Source organism: Manis pentadactyla, chromosome 18, assembly GCF_030020395.1.
Source record: "Manis pentadactyla isolate mManPen7 chromosome 18, mManPen7.hap1, whole genome shotgun sequence".
Classification (NCBI taxonomy): Eukaryota; Metazoa; Chordata; class Mammalia; order Pholidota; family Manidae; genus Manis; species Manis pentadactyla.
Genome location: NC_080036.1, coordinates 28,190,149 through 28,208,197, shown reverse-complemented (window position 1 = coordinate 28,208,197; position 18,049 = coordinate 28,190,149). Strand labels below are relative to the sequence as shown.

The window sequence follows — 18,049 nt, the reverse complement described above, 5'->3', positions numbered from 1 at the left end:
AGTTCACCCAATTTAGAGTGTGTAATTCGGAGATGGGCCGTCATCACCAGGATCCATTTTAGAACATCAACCACTGCAAAAAGAAACTCTGTACCCACTAATGATTGTTGCCCCTTTGCTTCCCAGCCGACCAGCCACAGGTGACAACTAGTCCAGATAGAGGTTCTGCTTCAGATGTCATGGCTAATGGTTTATCTGCAGAATAACTTCTGTGAAAACGGCACCTCCTTCCCTCAGGGCTCTCCAGCTGTGTTTCTCATCTCCTGTTTTCTACCCAGGACTGGCAGCAGTGGCGGCAATCAATGCTGCAATCCAGAAGGGTGTTGCTGAGAAGACTGTTCTGGAACTAATGAATCCTGAGGCCCAGCTGCCCCAGGTGTATCCGTTTGCTGCTGATCTTTATCAGAAAGAGCTGGCTACCCTGCAGCAGCAGAGTCCTGAGGTAGGTCAGCAGAACCCGTCCTGTTCGCAAGCAGAGTGGAGTGGAAGTGAGTTTAATACCCACTCCCTGGTGGGGTTAGGTAGAACCAGAAACCTATAGTGCTTAACGGTTTTATGAAATGTCCAGGCTCCTTGGTGTTCAGGAGTGCCTCTCCTCACTCTCCCCCACTTCCCTCCCTGCACAGCACAGCCTCACCCATCCTGAGCTCTCTGTGGCCGTTGAGATGTTGTCATCGGTGGCCCTCATCAACAGGGCGCTGGAGTCAGGGGACATGAATACAGTGTGGAAACAGCTGAGCAGTTCAGTTACAGGCCTTACCAATATTGAGGACGAGAACTGCCAGAGGTGGGTGTCCAGAGTGGTGGGTGGCCTGAGCCCGTCAGGTGGCTGACGCCTCTTCTGTGTGTCAGCGCTCCTCTTCTCAGGCATCGCGACTTTAGCGTGACTGTCTTGTTTTCTATTTTGATTACTTTCATTCTTTATAAAGCTGAATGGTTTGTAGTAAACTATAGATATCGTAGCATCCCACTCCTAAATATACAAGTAGTCTTATCCAAAACAATGAGGATATTTTGTCAAAGAGCCAAAATAACACTCTTATATCCTTATAAGATCAATAATAACACTTTAGTATTCTATAAACCCAGTCCATCTTAATACTTCCTCACTTGTTCTAAAACTGCCCTTTCCAGCTGGTTTTTTCAGACCAGGATCCAGTCCAGGACCACGTGTTATATCTGGCCTGTTGTGTCCTTTAGGGATCTTTTAGCCTAGCATTGTCCCTTTCTTAGTGACACTGGCTTGTTAAAAAGAGATGGGACCAGATGTTCTATAAAATGTCCCACCTTCTGGTTCTGGTTGCTTCCTAATATTTAGCTTAGTCTGTAAATTGCAAATTAAGTCTAAAAGCTTGTCAAGATTAAATTCAACATTTTTGGTGCTATTTCATATTTTCTTATATCAGAAGCCCTGTCAGATCTACCTGTCACACCATCAGAGATAGGAAGAATGATCCTTGGATGAGGAGACTGCCCATCCTCCCATTGTATATTTATGTTTTTCCCTTAGCATTAATTCTTTTTGCACCTTTTGTACCATCAAAATATCAAGTCTCTATTAACCATTAACCATTCCCCTAATTTTTTTTTTTTTTTTGTAGATAATTATTTTTTATTGAAGGGTAGTTGACGCACAGTATTACATTACATTAGTTTCAGGTGTACAACACAGTGATAAAACATTTATATACATGATTCTAGGTTCCAGCTATCACCATACCAAGCTGTTACAATACCTTGACTATATTCCTTATGCTATACATTACATCCCGGTTACTTATTTATTTTACCATTGGAAGTCTGTCCTTTTTTTTTAATTTTTTTTTTGTGAGGGCATCTCTCATATTTATTGATCAAATGGTTGTTAACGACAATAAAATTCTGTATAGGGGAGTCAATGCTCAATGCACAATCATTAATCCAGCCCAAGCCTAATTTTCGTCAGTCTCCAATCTTCTGAGGCATAACAAACAAGTTCTTACATGGAGAACAAATTCTTATATAATGAATAAGTTACATAGTGAACAGTACAAGGGCAGTCATCACAGAAACTTTTCGTTTTGCTCATGCATTATGAACTATAAACAGTCAATTCAAATATGAATACTCATTTGGTTTTTATCCTTGATTTATATGTGGATACCACATTTCTCTCTTTATTATTATTATTTTTAATAAAATGCTGAAGTGGTAGGTAGATACAAGATAAAGGTAGAAAACATAGTTTAGTGTTGTAAGAGAGCACATGTAGATGACCAGGTGTGTGCCTGTAGACTATGTGTTAATCCAAGCTAGACCAGGGCAATAAAACATCCACGTATGCAGAAGATTTCTCTCAGAACAGGGGGGTGAGGTTCTAAGCCTCACCTCTGTTGATCCCCAATTTCTCACCTGATGACCCCCCTGTGACTGTGCCTGTCTTAGGTTGTTCCTCCCTTGAGGAATCTTACCCATCTCTGGCTAACCAGTCATCTTCCGGGGCGATACAGGGAAATGTAGAATTGGTAAGTGAGAGAGAAGCCTTATTGTTTGAAATGGTTAGCTTTTTATTTCTTTGCATATTTATGCCCTGTAGCTTCTATGCCCAGCATTTGTCTTGAGGTATCTTTACCACTTGGAAGAATTATGATACTCGGTAAATTTGATATGAGGAACGAATTCTATTTAAGGGTTGTAATTAGGAAGGAAGAAGAAAAGCTATAGAAGTAGCAGACGGAAGAAAACATGGGAAGATTGATTATTTCTTTGACATATCTTCTTGTAGAGTAACTTCAGCATGAATAGGTTTTAAGCTACTACTTAAATTGCGCACACACATTAACATAATAGGAGTATAGTTACATAACCAAAGCATACCTGTAATTACCAGCCATCTCCAGTGAAACCAAGAAAACCAGTTAGGTACCTTAGGCATTTGTGAAAACTTATCTATGATATGGTGGATATTGTCCAACTGAACTTGAACAGTCTGAGAGAAATCAGACAAATTAAAACAACCCATTCCTGGGGAATGTTCACCTCCCTTATGTTCTTTTAACAGTAAATAGTCTGTAGTTGTAAGATTTTGGAGCGCTACAATTTGCACTTCTCCTAATTTTTGGTTGAGTTCCAACAGTATAGATCCAGTCAAATTTGTTGTTTTACTGTATGCACAGGCCGGCTTAGATATCTCCTTCCTCATTCCCATGGCAAGTCCAGGAACTGGTGGGATGAGTGCATCTACAGCTGTAGCAGTGCGTGGATCTTTGTTGGGGTTTTTTGATGATAATCTTCTGGCATGAGTCTTCGAGAGAGTGCTGATGTTGGAAGTTCTTTTTCATATCGTATCTTAGTTCATTTTCGGGGTAGCCCAATTAGGCTTTGATCTTCTGTATAAACACAAACAGACCCTTTGCCTACACTTTTATATGCCCTTTATACCCTTGTGTAGAACTCGTTGGAGGTTACCACACAGGAGCTGCCCTTCTTTTTGTTTTGTTTTGTTTTGTTTTTGGTATCACTAATCTACACTTACATGACGAATATTATGTTTACTAGGCTCTCCCCTATACAAGGTCTCCCCTATAAACCCCTTTACAGTCACTGTCCATCAGCATAGCAAAATGTTGTAGAATCACTACTTGCCTTCTCTGTGTTGTACAGCCCTCCCTTTTCTCCTACCCCCCCATGCATGCTAATCTTAATACCCCCCTACTTCTCCCCCCCCTTATCCCTCCCTACCCACCCATCCTCCCCAGTCCCTTTACCTTTGGTACCTGTTAGTCCATTCTTGAGTTCTGTGATTCTGGTGCTGTTTTGTTCCTTCAGTTTTTCCTTTGTTCTTATATTCCACAGATAAGTGAAATCATTTGGTATTTCTCTTTCTCTGCTTGGCTTGTTTCACTGAGCATAATACCCTCCAGCTCCATCCATGTTGTTGCAAATGATTGGATTTGCCCTTTTCTTATGGCTGAGTAGTATTCCATTGTGTATATGTACCACATCTTCTTTATCCATTCATCTATTGATGGACATTTAGGTTGCTTCCAATTCTTGGCTATTGTAAATAGTGCTGCAATAAACATAGGGGTGCCTCTGTCTTTCTCAAACTTGATTGCTGTGTTCTTAGGGTAAATTCCTAGGAGTGGAATTCCTGGGTCAAATGGTAAGTCTGTTTTGAGCATTTTGATGTACCTCCATACTGCTTTCCACAATGGTTGAACTAACTTACATTCCCACCAGCAGTGTAGGAGGGTACCCCTTTCTCCACAGCCTCGCCAACATTTGTTGTTGTTTGTCTTTTGGATGGCAGCCATCCTTATTGGTGTGAGGTGATACCTCATTGTAGTTTTAATTTGCATTTCTCTGATAATTAGCGATGTGGAGCATCTTTTCATGTGTCTGTTGGCCATCTGTATTTCTTTTTTGGAGAACTGCCTGTTCAGTTCCTCTGCCCATTTTTTAATTGGGTTATTTGTTTTTTGTTTGTTGAGGCGTGTGAGCTCTTTATATATTCTGGACGTCAAGCCTTTATCGGATGTGTCATTTTCAAATATATTCTCCCATACTGTAGGGATCCTTCTTGTTCTATTGATGGTGTCTTTTGCTGTACAGAAGCTTTTCAGCTTAATATAGTCCCACTTACTCATTTTTGCTGTTGTTTTCCTTGCCCGGGGAGATATGTTCAAGAAGAGGTCACCCATGTTTATGTCTAAGAGGTTTTTGCCTATGTTTTCTTCCAAGAGTTTAATGGTTTCATGGCTTACATTCAGGTCTTTGATCCATTTTGAGTTTACTTTTGTATATGGGGTTAGACAATGGTCCAGTTTCATTCTCCTACATGTAGCTGTCCAGTTTTGCCAGCACCACCTGTTGAAGAGACTCTCATTTCCCCATTGTATGTCCATGGCTTCTTTATCAAATATTAATTGACCATATATGTCTGGGTTAATGTCTGGATTCTCTAGTCTGTTCCATTGGTCTGTGGCTCTGTTCTTGTGCCAGTACCAAATTGTCTTGATTACTATGGCTTTATAGTAGAGCTTGAAGTTGGGGAGTGAGATCCCCCCTACTTTATTCTTCTTTCTCACGATTGCTTTGGCTATTCGGGGTATTTGGTGTTTCCATATGAATTTTTGAATTATTTGTTCCAGTTCATTGAAGAATGTTGCTGGTAGTTTCATAGGGATTGCATCAAATCTATATGTTGCTTTGGGCAGGATGGCCATTTTGACGATATTAATTGTTCCTAGCCACGAACACCTACGTTTGCATCTACCTTTCCATCTGTTAGTGTCCCCTTTAATTTCTCTTGAGAGTGACTTGTAGTTTTCAGAGTATAAGTCTTTCACTTCTTTGGTTAGGTTTATTCCTAGGTATTTTATTTTTTTTGATGCAATTATGAATAGAGTTTTTTTCCTGATTTCTCTTTCTGTTGGTTCATTGTTAGTATATAGGAAAGCCACAGATTTCTGTGTGTTGATTTTGTATCCTGCAACTTTGCTGTATTCCGATATCAGTTCTAGTAGTTTTGGGGTGGAGTCTTTAGGGTTTTTTATGTACAGTATCATGTCATCTGCAAATAGTGACAGTTTAACTTCTTCTTTACCAATCTGGATTCCTTGTATTTCTTTGTTTTGTCTGATTGCCGTGGCTGGGACCTCCAGTACTATGTTAAATAACAGTGGAGAGAGTGGGCATCCCTGTCTAGTTCCCGATCTCAGAGGAAATTCTTTCAGCTTCTCGCTGTTCAATATAATGTTGGCTGTGGGTTTATCATAGATGGCCTTTATTATGTTGAGGTACTTGCCCTCTATTCCCATTTTGCTGAGAGTTTTTATCATGAATGGATGTTGAACTTTGTCAAATGCTTTTTCAACATCTATGGAGATGATCATGTGGTTTTTGTCTTTCTTTTTGTTGATGTGGTGGATGATGTTGATGGACTTTCGAATGTTGTACCATCCTTGCATCCCTGGGATGAATCCCACTTGGTCATGGTGTATGATCCTTTTGATGTATTTTTGAATTCGGTTTGCTAATATTTTGTTGAGTATTTTTGCATCTACGTTCATCAGGGATATTGGTCTGTAGTTTTCTTTTTTGGTGGGGTCTTTGCCTGGTTTTGGTATTATGGTGATGTTAGCTTCATAGAATGAGTTTGGGAGTATCCCCTCTTCCTCTATTTTTTGGAAAACTTTAAGGAGAATGGGTATTATGTCTTCCCTGTATGTCTGATAAAATTCCGAGGTAAATCCATCTGGCCCGGGGGTTTTGTTCTTTGGTAGTTTTTTGATTACCGCTTCAATTTCGTTGCTGGTAATTGGTCTGTTTAGATTTTCTGTTTCTTTCTGGGTCAGTCTTGGAAGGTTGTATTTTTCTAGGAAGTTGTCCATTTCTCCTAGGTTTCCCAGCTTGTTAGCATATAGGTTTTCATAGTATTCTCTAATAATTCTTTGTATTTCTGTGGGGTCCGTCGTGATTTTTCCTTTCTCGTTTCTGATACTGTTGATTTGTGTTGACTCTCTTTTCTTCTTAATAAGTCTGGCTAGAGGCTTATCTATTTTGTTTATTTTCTCGAAGAACCACCTCTTGGTTTCATTGATTTTTGCTATTGTTTTATTCTTCTCAATTTTATTTATTTCTTCTCTGATCTTTATTATGTCCCTCCTGCTGACCTTAGGCCTCATTTGTTCTTCTTTTTCCAATTTTGATAATTGTGACATTAGACCATTCATTTGGGATTGTTCTTCCTTTTTTAAATATGCTTGGATTGCTATATACTTTCCTCTTAAGACTGCTTTTGCTGCGTCCCACAGAAGTTGGGGCTTAGTGTTGTTGTCATTTGTTTCCATATATTGCTGGATCTCCATTTTGATTTGGTCATTGATCCATTGATCATTTAGGAGCGTGTTGTTAAGCCTCCATGTGTTTGTGAGCCTCTTTGCTTTCTTTGTACAGTTTATTTCTAGTTTTATGCCTTTGTGGTCTGAAAAGTTGGTTGGTAGGATTTCAATCTTTTGGAATTTTCTGAGGCTCTTTTTGTGGCCTAGTATGTGGTCTATTCTGGAGAATGTTCCACGTGCACTTGAGAAGAATGTATATCCTGTTGCTTTTGGATGTAGAGTTCTATAGATGTCTATTAGGTCCATCTGCTCTACTGTGTTGTTCAGTGCTTCCGTGTCCTTACTTATTTTCTGCCCGGTGGATCTATCCTTTGGGGTGAGTGGTGTGTTGAAGTCTCCTAGAATGAATGCATTGCAGTCTGTATCCCCCTTTAGTTCTGTTAGTATTTGTTTCACATATGCTGGTGCTCCTGTGTTGGGAGCATATATATTTAGAATGGTTTTATCCTCTTGTTTGACTGAGCCCTTTATCATTATGTTGTGTCCTTCTTTATCTCTTGTTACTTTCTTTGTTTTGAAGTCTATTTTGTCTGATATTAGTACTGCAACCCCTGCTTTCTTCTCGCTGTTGTTTGCTTGAAATATGTTTTTCCATCCCTTGACTTTTAGTCTGTACATGTCTTTGGGTTTGAGGTGAGTTTCTTGTAAGCAGCATATAGATGGGTCTTGCTTTTTTATCCATTCTGTTACTCTATGTCTTTTGGTTGGTGCATTCGACCCATTAACATTTAGGGTGACTATTGAAAGATATGTACTTATTGCCATTGCAGGCTTTAAATTCGTGGTTACCAAAGGTTCAAGGTTAGCCTCTTTAGTATCTTAGTGCCTAACTTAGCTCGCTTATTGAGCTGTTATATACTCTGTCTGGAGATTCTTTTCTTCTCTCCCTTCTTGTTCCTCCTCCTCGATTCTTCATATGTTGGGTGTTTTGTGCTGTGCTCTTTCTAGGAGTGCTCCCATCTAGAGCAGTCCCTGTAAGATGTTCTGTAGAGGTGGTTTGTGGAAAGCAAATTCCCTCAGCTTTTGTTTGTCTGGGAATTGTTTAATCCCACCATCATATTTGAATGATAGTCGTGCTGGATACAGTATCCTTGGTTCAAGGCCCTTCTGTTTCATTGTATTAAATATATCATGCCATTCTCTTCTGGCCTGTAGGGTTTCTGTTGAGAAATCTGATGTTATCCTGATGGGTTTTCCTTTATAGGTGACCTTTTTCTCTCTAGCTGCCTTTAAAACTCTTTCCTTGTCCTTGATCTTTGCCATTTTAATTATTATGTGTCTTGGTGTTGTCCTCCTTGGATCCTTTCTGTTGGGGGTTCTGTGTATTTCCGTGGTGTGTTCGATTATTTCCTCCCCAGTTTGGGGAAGTTTTCAGCAATTATTTCTTCTAAGATACTTTCCATCTCTTTTCCTCTCTCTTCTTCTTCTGGGACCCCTATAATACGGATATTGTTCCTTTTGGATTGGTCACACAGTTCTCTTAATATTGTTTCATTCCTGGAGATCCTTTTGTCTCTCTCTATGTCAGCTTCTATGCGTTCCTGTTCTCTGGTTTCAATTCCATCAATGGCCTCTTGCATCCTATCCATTCTGCTTATAAACCCTTCCAGAGTTTGTTTCATTTCTGCGATCTCCTTTCTGGCATCTGTGATCTCCTTCCGGACTTCATCCCATTTCTCTTGCGTATTTCTCTGCATCTCTGTCAGCATGTTTATGATTCTTATTTTGAATTCTTTTTCAGGGAGACTGGTTAGGTCTGTCTCCTTCTCTGGTGTTGTCTCTGTGATCTTTGTCTGCCTGTAGCTTTGCCTTTTCATGGTGATAGGAATAGTCTGCAGAACTGGGACGAGTGACGGCTGGAAGGACTTCCTTTCTTGTTGGTCTGTGGCCCTCCTGTCCTGGGAGAACAGCGGCCTCTAGTGGCTTGTGCTGGGCAGCTGCGGGCAGACAGGGCTTCTGCTTCCTGCCCGGCTGCTATGGAGTTAATCTCCGCTGTTGCTGTGGGCGTGGCCTGGCTCGGGCAGCTGCTCCAAAATGGTGGAGTCGCGTTGGAGCAGGAGCTGCTGGGAGGCTATTTATCTCCGTAAGGGGCCTCCCTGCTCCCTGCAGCCCAGGGGTTAGGGTGCCCAGAGATCCCGGATTCCCTACCTCTGGATTAAGTGACCCGCCCTGCCCCTTTAAGACTTCCAAAAAGCACCCGCGAAAACAAAACAAGGACCACCAAAAAAAAAAAAAAGTTTTTTTAATTAAAAAAAAAAGGTGTTCGCTCGTTTTTCTTTATTCTCCGGTGCCAGCCTCAGGCCTCTTCTCACCGGTCTTGCTGCCCTGTTTCCCTAGTATTGGGGTCCCTATCCCTTTAAGACTTCCAAAAAGCGCTCGCCAAAAGAAAACAGCAAAAACAAACAAACAAAAAAATTGGTCGCTTGCTTTTCTTATGTCCTCCGGTGCCAGGCCTCCGTACCCGCTCACCGGTCCTGCTGCCCTGTTTCCCTAGCATCCAGGGCCCCCCGTGCACGCACTGTGTCTGCGCTCTGGCCCGGATGGCTGGGGCTGGGTGCTCGGCAGTCCTGGGCTCCGTCTCCCTCCCGCTCTGCCTGCTCTTCTCCCGCCGGGAGCTGGGGGCAGGGGCGCTCGGCTCCCGCGGGGCCGGGGCTTGTATCTCACCCCCTTCGCGAGGCGCTGGGTTCTCTCAGGTGCGGATGTGGTCTGGATATTGTCCTGTGTCCTCTGGTCTTTATTCTGGGAAGGGTTGTCTTTGTTATATTTTCATAGATATATGTTGTTTTGGGAGGAGATTTCCGCTGCTCTACTCACGCCGCCATCTTCAAGGAACTTCCCCCCTAATATTTTTAACCCCAGTTGATAATCCTTGTCTAAATCCATACTTTTAATTAGGAGTTGCTGAATGATGATTTCTTGATCTATCGTTCCTTCTACATTTATTAGCTGGTGTATGGCCTCGTTTTCTTGTCTTTAGAGAAGTTACTGGAGCTGCTGCCTCTGATTCTAGAATTTGTCTTCTGTTAAGATTGAGTGATATCGTACATTTTCTTATTTTGTTTCAGGGACCTCCTTAGTCCCAAAGCTGGCCTCTAGAGTGTATCAAACTGTTGGAGTACCTGAGCTGTCTTTGTTTCTTTGATATTTTGCCCCCAGACTTCTTATTCCTCAGTAAGCCTGAGGGAGGGCCCCTTTTATGATGTTGCACTTCATTGTCTTTTTGTGGGGCACTGGGGCAGGTATCTCGATGAGCTGATGAAGCTGAAAGCTCAGGCACATGCAGAAAATAATGAATTTATTTCATGGAATGACATCCAAGCCTGTGTGGACCATGTGAATCTGGTGGTGCAGGAGGAACATGAGAGTGAGTAATCTACTTCCCATCCCCTCAAATGATGTCACAATTAAAGATGGTGTGATTTCTATGAACTGGTTCTAAACACTACTCCTGGAAGGATTTTTGGAAATTGAAAAACTTTATATAACTCAAAATGCTAAGGTTGGATTGTTTTTAAGACATTAGGCAACTGCTATAGTTAAGTGTGTGTGTCCTAAGAACTAGAAATTTCAGGAGGTAAATTGAACATGATCTGTTATTTTTAAATGCTGTTATAACCAGTGACCCTAACTACCCAGTTAGGTCCTACTGCGTGGCTTGAGGGTAGAGTCCTCCAAAGACTCCTCTTGTTTCAGGCACCAGCTGCAAGCTTCAGGGAGTTCCCAGGTCACCATATTTCTGAACAATCGGCTATAAATTCAGGGGCTCCCTCTGCCTATTCAGGTTCAATAATTAGCTAGAATGACTCACAGACCTCAGGCAAGAGTTGTTATTTATGATCATAGTTATATTATATATAAAGGATACAAATCAGGACCAGCCAAAAGGTCAGTGCCTGGTAGGGTCCCTGATGCGAAGCTTATGTGTCCTCAGAGTGTGTTGCTCTCCCAGCCTGTGCACGTGTATCACAGCCAGGTGGGGTTTCCAGAGTCTCTACTGGAATTTCATTCCATATGAATTAATGAATAATTGGCCATGTAACTGAACTCAGCTTCCAGTCCGCCTCCCATTCCTGGAGACAAGGGGCTGATATCACAATGTTGGCCCAAAGCCCTAGTCTTCTAATCACACGGCTGATCTTTCCAGCAGGGCCAGCCCCATTCTGGAACTACCCAGGAGCCCAGCAGGAGTTACCTGGTTAGCATAGACTCGGGAGTGGTCCTCGGAGCCCCCCGTGAATACCAAAGATACTCCTGCCCCTGGGGAAATTCTAAGGGTGTAGAGGCTTCTTCCCAGGAAGAGGGACAAAGATACCCCCAATTTTTTATTTACACAACAGATTTCTTATAGTTACAAAAGTACTGCCAAAGATACCTGAGGATTGAATGTTTCTAGTTTTAATTCGTATTTCCTGTGAGAAGTTGATGCATTTGACTTAGTGGGAAGAGTCTCGTCTTGGGTGGGGAACCCCTGGGATAGATCTTCCATCTGCCACTGGTTTGCTATGTGATCTTGGTGAAGAGATTCCCCTAAGCCTCATCTTTTCTTCTGTAAAAATTTAAATTTGGTGACTTTTTAAGATTCCTTGAACTCTGACTTTTTGAGAATCAAAAATGGTTTTGATTATACATTGGAAGTATCTGAAAGCTATACTATAAAGCCAGTTTCATCAAAATCCTCATCACTTTTCAGTTAGTTAAAACAAAAGGACTTGAAATTTCAATGGAAATATGGATACAAGGGAGTTTACTTTAAATGAAATAAAAATTATATTCAAAAAATGTTTAAATGCTGCTTTTTATCGGTGACAAATTATAGTTTGAATTATGGTGATACTTGAGTGGATTTATTAACACTTAGCATGTTTAAAGACTGATTTGTTTATTAACTTATTAATTTTAAAAATGACCTTTGTCCCCTCGTATTTAGGGATTTTAGCCATCGGTTTAATTAATGAAGCCCTGGACGAAGGGGATGCCCAGAAGACTCTGCAGGCCCTGCAGATTCCTGCAGCTAAACTTGAGGGGGTCCTTGCAGAAGTGGCCCAGCATTACCAAGACACACTGATCAGAGCCAAGAGAGAGAAGGCCCAGGTGAGTGGCATCAGAATTGTTTTCTGTGCAGAGAACTTCAGCTTTCTAGAACCAAGATAGAGGTAGGGACATGTCCCCAATTCACTCAGTGACCATTTCCTGGCCACCCTCAGCCTCGGAGCACTGGAGGGACGCAAGGTGTGAGAGGCACGGTGCCTTCCGGAGGCTTGTGCTGCTTTACACATTTGGTTTTTTGTTCTCTGTTACTACTGTAGACACATAACCTATGTCTCTTTAATTCTATGTTAAAATGTAAGATCCAAAAAACTGCTTAAGTGATTTAAGATTGTATATGCTTTTATAAGGAACATACCTGTGTATTCAAATTATTAAAAACATTAACAGAATTCTTCTCACATCCCCTCTCTCCCTACCCACTCCTCCTCTCCCAAGCCCGCGCTAACCACTATCCAGGTTTCTAATACCACAGGTTTTTTGCCTGCTTTTGAATTGTGATCAGGTGAGATCAGACATTGTGTACTCTGTCTGCCTTCTTTTGCCAACATACTGTTAGTGAAATTCATCCATGCTACTGCGTGCAGCACTAGTTTGTTCTCATTGTGTATGATGCCGTTGTGTGGTTATAGATTCTATTACTGGTGAACTTTTGGTTGTGTCCTGTTTTTTGGCTGTTGCAAATAGGTCTTCTATGAACATGCTAGTACATGTCTCCTGGTAAATACACGTATGCATTTTCTGGTAGGTGTATCTTTAGAAGTGGAATTCGTGAGTCATAGGGAATACATACATGTTAAGGTTTAGGAGATAATGCTATAAAGTTTTTTTTAACAACAGCTTGATTGAGATATAATTCATATACCATATGTCTCACCATTTTAAAGTGTACAGTTCAGTGTTTTTTAGTCTGTTCACAGAATTGTGCGACCACTACCACAGTCAGTTGTAGAACATTTTTATCACCCCAAAAAGAAACCTGGTACCCATGAGTAGTCACTCATTTTCCCTCAGGTCTCTCCAGCCCAAGGCAACCCTCAGCTTTCTGTCAGTGACTTTCCTGTCCTTTGGAAGCAGAGTCACATAACATGTGGTTCTTTGTGACTGGCTTCTTTTACTTAGCTTGGTTTATCCAAGTTGTAGCATTTTATAAGTATTTCGTTTCTTTCTGTTGTCAAATAATTCATTGTATGGCTGTTTACATTCTATTTACCCATTTGTGAATTGATGGATATATGGGTTGTTTCTTTTTACAGCCAATAAGAATAATGCTGCTATGAACATGTAAGTTTTCCAAGGTATTTGTAACACAGACCCATCTTATACAAAGTTTATCTTGTCTTCAGCTAGTTTGCTGAGGAAATAGACAAGGTTTATGCTTCTTTTTATCCTGTTGCTGAATAGGAAATTGTGTTGTATGTGGTAGGCACTCAAATATTAGTTGGAAGATTCAATTAAAGCTTGCTTAGTTCTGTTTTTTCCTAATTGTGATTGATCTCCTTGTAATCATCCTAACTAACAACAATCAGATAGGGAGGGCCACAGTTTCCTTTTCTGACAGGACATTCCTACAGTGTAGCAGATGAACGAGCTGAAAGAACTTTGTAATTCAGGGGCTCAGGTTCTTCCTGGGAAGTCAAAGGTAGAAAAACAGACCAGGGCTTTTGTATTACTGAAATTTTTGTACACTGACACCCACATGGGCTCTATAACCTTGAGCTGTGGGAGAGAAATTACGGGTGATATAATGTTGGTAGATCTCCTTTGATTCCATTATTTTAAGAGTTCTTGATGTTACCATGTCCTAGTCGTGCATACGTGGCAAGTACCAGGTTTCATTTAAGAGGCAAATATTATGCAGAATGTTAGCTGATCCTGTTGTGAGGATTGAGTCACAATTCCTATTTTGTAGCCAGGAAATTGAGACAAAGGGACCAAGGATTTCACTTCCTCAGGTGAGAAGCAGTTGGCTATAGGAAAGCTGTAAAAGGAGGTCTCTATTTGATATTTGGATCAGAGCTTCCCAAATTTGGCTGATCATCAGAGCACTTGAAAGTCATTTTACAGACCCCTAAACCTTAACACTGTTTCTGCTGATTCAGCCTCTCTAACCTGGGACCTGTCTGCAGGGATTCTGTGTAGGCCAGTCGTGGTAGTGTTGGTTTTGCTGCCATGTAAGTTCAAAAGAGACTTGTGTCTGACGAGGAGAGTGAGCTAGGTCGGGTTCCGTGTCCAAAAAAGAACAGATTGAGGCCATACCTTGTGCCTGCTCTCACCCAGGCTCTGAGCCTGATGGCTCCTTTTGTTTGGGTCATGGGAGGTAAACTTTTAGAGGATGTAACTAGAGTTTGAAGCATTACCTTTTGCTGTGGAATAATTTTTCAGAGTTCATCAAAGGCGGAGGAAATGGGGAGTTAGAGGGAAATTAGCTTGACACTGCAGGCCCAGCTGGCTATACTGCTTACAGGTGGCGTTGTCTTTTTTTAGGCCTTAGTTTAGCAGTTCCTCTGAGCCATCTTGGGAGTGGTTTTAAAAATAATCTGAGTTCTAAATTTAGCAAGCAAAAGATCTTTTTTTTCGAGCATATTTTTTAAAATTAAAATCACTAATGCAGAATATCTGATTGCTATCTGTGGGTAAAACTAATATTTCCAGAATATCTTGCCTGGCTTTAGTACGTGTGCATATCATTAGGCTTTCAGAGGTGGAAAGAAGTACGGCTTTAGTGCATTTGCATCATTCCTCAGGGGTGGAGAGAAGTTCATCTCCACATCAATGGGTAATTCCCCAGGCAAGGAGGGCTTATCTGTACCGGAGAGGTGAGGGGAGGGCTGGTTTTGCTTCTGCTGGAGCAGGAAAGAGAGAAGGCCCTGGACTGCAGTTTGTAAGCAATAAACGGGTTTAAACTTTATTCGTCCCTTTGACTGATTTCGATTTTTAGAGGTATTTTGCCCCAGGATTTCCTCTCCCCAGAGTTACACTATCATTTCTATTTTCTTTGTTAACAAAGTGTCTTCTTTCTGGGGCCCTTGAGTTTTTTTATATGCATTCTCTTTCATTTTGCTCAGATGGCTAAGAATACACATTACAACTTTTCTCCTTTAACAGGTTATGGCTTAGATGAGAAGGTAGCTATTCTAGGCATAGTCTGGAGTGTATGATTAAATATCTCCTCCATGTCTTCATCATTCTTGCTTTGTTTTATAGTAATTCAGACTTTTTATTTTTCTCAATTCATCACTGAATCTGTTTGCTCTTTATGTCCAAATTATGTTGTCCAATATTTGAAGAAAAAGTTCCTTTCTCAGGGTTGGTCCAGGCTGTGGCTTGGCCTGAGCCCTGTCTTGCAACTGCAGCTACATTTTGTGGGTCTTCGTGCCAGTCAAGAGGCTGGGCGCTGCTTCACCAGCCTCAGGTCATGCCTGTCCATGAGCCTGATCGCGGCTGCTTGGTGCATGTTTCCCGAGTCTTTGCCCTTCTCATCAAGGATATGAATAACCTGCTCATGGATTTTTCTACCGATGTTCCATTCTTTCCTTTGGGCTTCCTTTTGTCCTGGGTGACCCTGTCATACTGCAAGTATTTGCATGGATTAGGTGGGGTGGTCTGGGTGCAGAAGCAAAAAGGCTCACTGGCACGGGTGCCGTCTTCTGCATCAGGTACTTGCTGAGACAGCTTCTTATAGTCTTCATAAAGGTTTGTAACATTAACCTCTTTAGAAGGAGTGTGGCCATCCTTTCTGTGCTGTATTTTCTTGCTTTTAGCAATTTCTGCTACTTTCAGTCCTTGTTCCTCTTCTTGGACCTCCTCTTCAGCATCATCACTAACTTCCCTGTGCTGGACCCAAGCAAAAGATCTTAATTTAAATTTGGGCTATAGTTTTCTTGTGATATCTTTGTGTCTGGTTTTGGTGTCGGCATCATAGAATGGATTGGGAAGTGTTCTTTACTCTCCTGTGTCTTTGTAGAGGTTGTAAGAGCTTGTGTTAATTTTTCTTTAAACATTTGGTAGAATTCTCCAGTGAGCCCATATATGGTCCTTTGTTGGTGGATTTTTTTTTTGTAGGATATGTTTTGATTATGAATTCCATCTATATTTTTCATAGGTCAGTTCAGATTTTCTTCATGTATTCTTCATGCTGCTTCTTGCCTTCTGAGAATTCCATTATGCATATATTAGTATTAATGATGATGTCCGTAGTTCTCTGAGGCCTTGGTTCATTTTTCTTCATTCTTTTTTCTTACTGTTCCTCAAACTAGATACTGTTTTTCAGACCAGATAACTTCAAGTGAACTACCTTCAGGTTCACTGATTCTTTTCTTCTACTGACTGAAATTTAGAGTCCCACTAGTGAATTTTTCATTTCAGTTATCGTACTTTTCAACTCCAGAATTTCACTTGGTTCTTTTTAAAAAAATAATTTCTAACAGTAGTCTCACTTGGTGAGACATTGTTCTTGTACTTTTAGTTCTTTAGACGTAGTCTCTTTGAGTTCTTTGACATAAGTCTTTTTCTTCTTAAAGTTCATTTGGACAATTTCTATTCTCTGCTTCTTTTCCTGTTTGGACATTGCTTTCTTGTTTCTTTGCATGTCTTGTAATTTTTTTTGAAAACTGGACGTTTTTAGTTTCTACCCCTTTCTCAGTGTTTATTGTTGTCACTATTATTGTTGTTTGTTTAGTGACTTTTAATTCTGTTAAGTTTGTATTGTTTGTCAAGTGTGTCCACTGAAGTCTCTGCTTGTTTAGCTAGTGGTCAGCTAATGATTAGACAGAAATTTCCTTAAGTGCATAGAACCAATAAAGCCCCAGCCTTTGCTGAGGGCCTGTGTGCTTCTTAGGTCACACCTTCAGTGTTCAGCCAGGCAGGTTAGAGTTCTGCCTTAGCCTTCACTTCATGCTTGCTCAGAGCCTCAAAGTCAGCCAGAGGTGAGAGCTTGTGGACTTGTCAGATCTTTTCTGAGTGTGTACACAGCCCCCACACATACTGTGACCTTCTGGATTCCCATCCCAGGAGTAAGTCAGCTTATCAAAGCTCTCTGTGGACATTTCATTCTCCAACTTTTTCTTTCAAGCTTTTTAGTTGCTTGCCTAAATTTTTATCCACTGCCCCAGGCATTTGTGTTAAACACATATCTTACTGTTTTTGACAAATGCCCCTTGAATAAAGTATGTTTGCACTGGGTCTTACTGTGGCCTTCAAAGGAACCACCTAACTGGTCAACTAATGACAGTTCTGGGAATAGATGGGGCTTTGGAGGAGGTATGTATTGGGGCTGGGGGATACATGTGGGAACAGGGCCATTTAAAGTGCCACAAAGCACACTTTAAAGTTGAGATTCAGCTGTTTTTCTTGAATAAACTCTCTGATTGTGGTAAGTCTTTGGTTAATCTCTATAGTTATGAAAAAGTTGACTCTGATGATTGTTGCTTTTATGTAGGAGAGGATTTTCAGAGGTCTTTAGTCTACCATTTTCACTGATGTCACTTCTCTCATTTAAATTTAATGCCTTTGGAATACTTGCTGAAAACAGACTACTAGTCATTGGGTAGTAATGTCTGAATGCAAGACATGGCTATCAGGGATTCTCAAGGAACTCATTTTATAATGACAAGTATGAATGACTTTAAAATTTCTCCTCTCCCACCCCACCGTGTGTGTACACAGACACGCACACGTGCATGGAGCCAAAAGTCGGCTAGTATACACTGGCTGTACCAGTGGTTGGAATATTCAAACACTTCCATTTGGTACATTGCTGGCATCCCAACCCGCCCAGATCTGTGCCACCCCCAATTCTAGCTCTGTCCCCAAACTTCCTCTATGCAACAACTAAAGGATTAATACCTAAACCAGCAGACCACAAGGACTCTGCTCCATTCTGATTGCTCAGTACTTGTGTTGGGTAGTTGATAAATGTGTTGTATAGATTCATATAATGTATGTGTTTACCTATGCATATGGTACGTATGGCATGATTTACATATATAACACATAAGTATATATGTTTTTAAATATATGGTGTGAGATATATGTATATGTAATATATATGTAATATTTTATCTGTCGTCACACATGCAAGCCAAGCCACATATATAGAGACTTTTAAGGAAGTTTTA

At 41.0% G+C, this 18,049-nt stretch overlaps 1 protein-coding gene across 1 annotated transcript in view; it reads left to right on the top strand.

The window, feature by feature from the left end:
- The window catches only part of IQGAP1 (IQ motif containing GTPase activating protein 1), a 94,310-nt gene that overhangs the window by 46,524 nt on the left and 29,737 nt on the right, over positions 1-18,049 (top strand). Inside the window, exons 12-15 of the mRNA XM_036932080.2 lie at positions 279-442; positions 627-787; positions 10,124-10,248; positions 11,812-11,975. Of these exons, the coding sequence (XP_036787975.2) occupies positions 279-442; positions 627-787; positions 10,124-10,248; positions 11,812-11,975 (614 nt within the window). The remainder of the gene's footprint in view (positions 1-278; positions 443-626; positions 788-10,123; positions 10,249-11,811; positions 11,976-18,049) is intronic.